This window comes from Phaethon lepturus, unplaced genomic scaffold, assembly GCF_000687285.1.
Source record: "Phaethon lepturus isolate BGI_N335 unplaced genomic scaffold, ASM68728v1 scaffold7791, whole genome shotgun sequence".
NCBI lineage: Eukaryota > Metazoa > Chordata > Aves > Phaethontiformes > Phaethontidae > Phaethon > Phaethon lepturus.
This window is the reverse complement of record NW_010516903.1, coordinates 8770-9976: the sequence shown is the minus strand read 5'-3', so window position 1 is coordinate 9976 and position 1207 is coordinate 8770. Positions and strand designations below refer to the sequence as shown.

Here is a 1207-nt window from a genome sequence, read left to right as displayed (position 1 = left end):
CTGCTGAAGTAATGGTTGCCTTGGTAATATTAAGTCCTGAGCTGTGAAGTACAACCTTCCAAGTTAGGTGGATGATATTAACCACTATCTTGACAGAGCCTGCAAATTTCAGAGTAGTTAGGTTTGGCTGCAAGACAAGATCATAATGCAGTGGTACAACATCAGGAGGAAGTCTAATTTTTGCCCACGGAAATAATTTTCCATTGGTTGCCAAAGGGTATATTAGTTCCATTGTATGATTTTTTTTATGGCAGCCTTCTTTGGTAAAGGTACATTTGGGAAGAAGATAAATCACCATTATTAATGAAACTGCAATCACAAGAACAACTGTGCAAGCCACCATGGTCTTTGTAGAGGGCACCGAACATGGTCCACTTGGATTTTGTCTATAGACAGACATGTTATTCCGGACACCTGAGCTTCTGTTCATGAAGGACATCCCCAGCAATTTTGCTGATGACTCGTAATCCTCTTCATCATCATCCATTTCATGCTCTCCAAGGCCACGCACTAAGAGCCGGGAGCTCCTTGGTTCATATTCCACTTCATCAGGCTCCAGGGGTTGTAAACAAGGCTCTTTTGCCAAGTCAACCACATCGGGCTCTTCTTCAAACATACTGTTTTCAATCATATTCCTGGGTAACTGAATTCGATCTGAAAAAGAAAAGGCCATATGTTACATTATAAACAAAAGGCACGATTATAATACCTCAAAGATTGTTTACTGAATTACAGAATTGGAAACACTTTTACAGCACATATGATCAAGAGCTCTTCAATTTTCTCTCTCAGGTTTGTTTCCAGAAAACACTCCTGTTCATTTCTGCCTACTGTAATTTTTCATTCAGTATCTTCAAAATGATGCTTCCGTTACGCATACTCAGTCACGTCTTGTACCATAGAATCACAGAATCTTTGGGTTGGAAAAGACCTTTTAAGGTCATCTAGTCCAACTGCCCTGCAGTGAGTAGGGACATCTTCAACTAGATCAGATTGCTCAGAGCCCCGTACAACTTGACAAATGTTTCCAGGGATGGGGCATCTACCACCACAACTGAGTATCAGCTGTATCACTGCATAGCACTCCCAGTTCATTGATGTCAGTGTCCTGGCTACATTTCCTCTACCCCCGAAAACTACTTGTATTCAACTAAATTAGTTAAGATGGAATATTCTTTATATTGCAGGGTAAAGCACAGACAGCCAA

The 1207-nt window shown here is 40.8% G+C and overlaps 1 protein-coding gene across 1 annotated transcript in view; it reads right to left on the bottom strand.

Moving 5' to 3' along the window:
- LOC104627829 (leucyl-cystinyl aminopeptidase-like) overlaps window positions 1–653 on the bottom strand; it is a gene marked incomplete at its 3' end in the record, with an annotated part of 11123 nt that extends 10470 nt beyond the window's left edge. The window contains 1 exon segment of the mRNA XM_010296208.1: window positions 2–653. Within this exon segment, the coding sequence (XP_010294510.1) occupies window positions 2–631 (630 nt within the window).
- Window positions 654–1207: the final 554 nt, after the last annotated feature.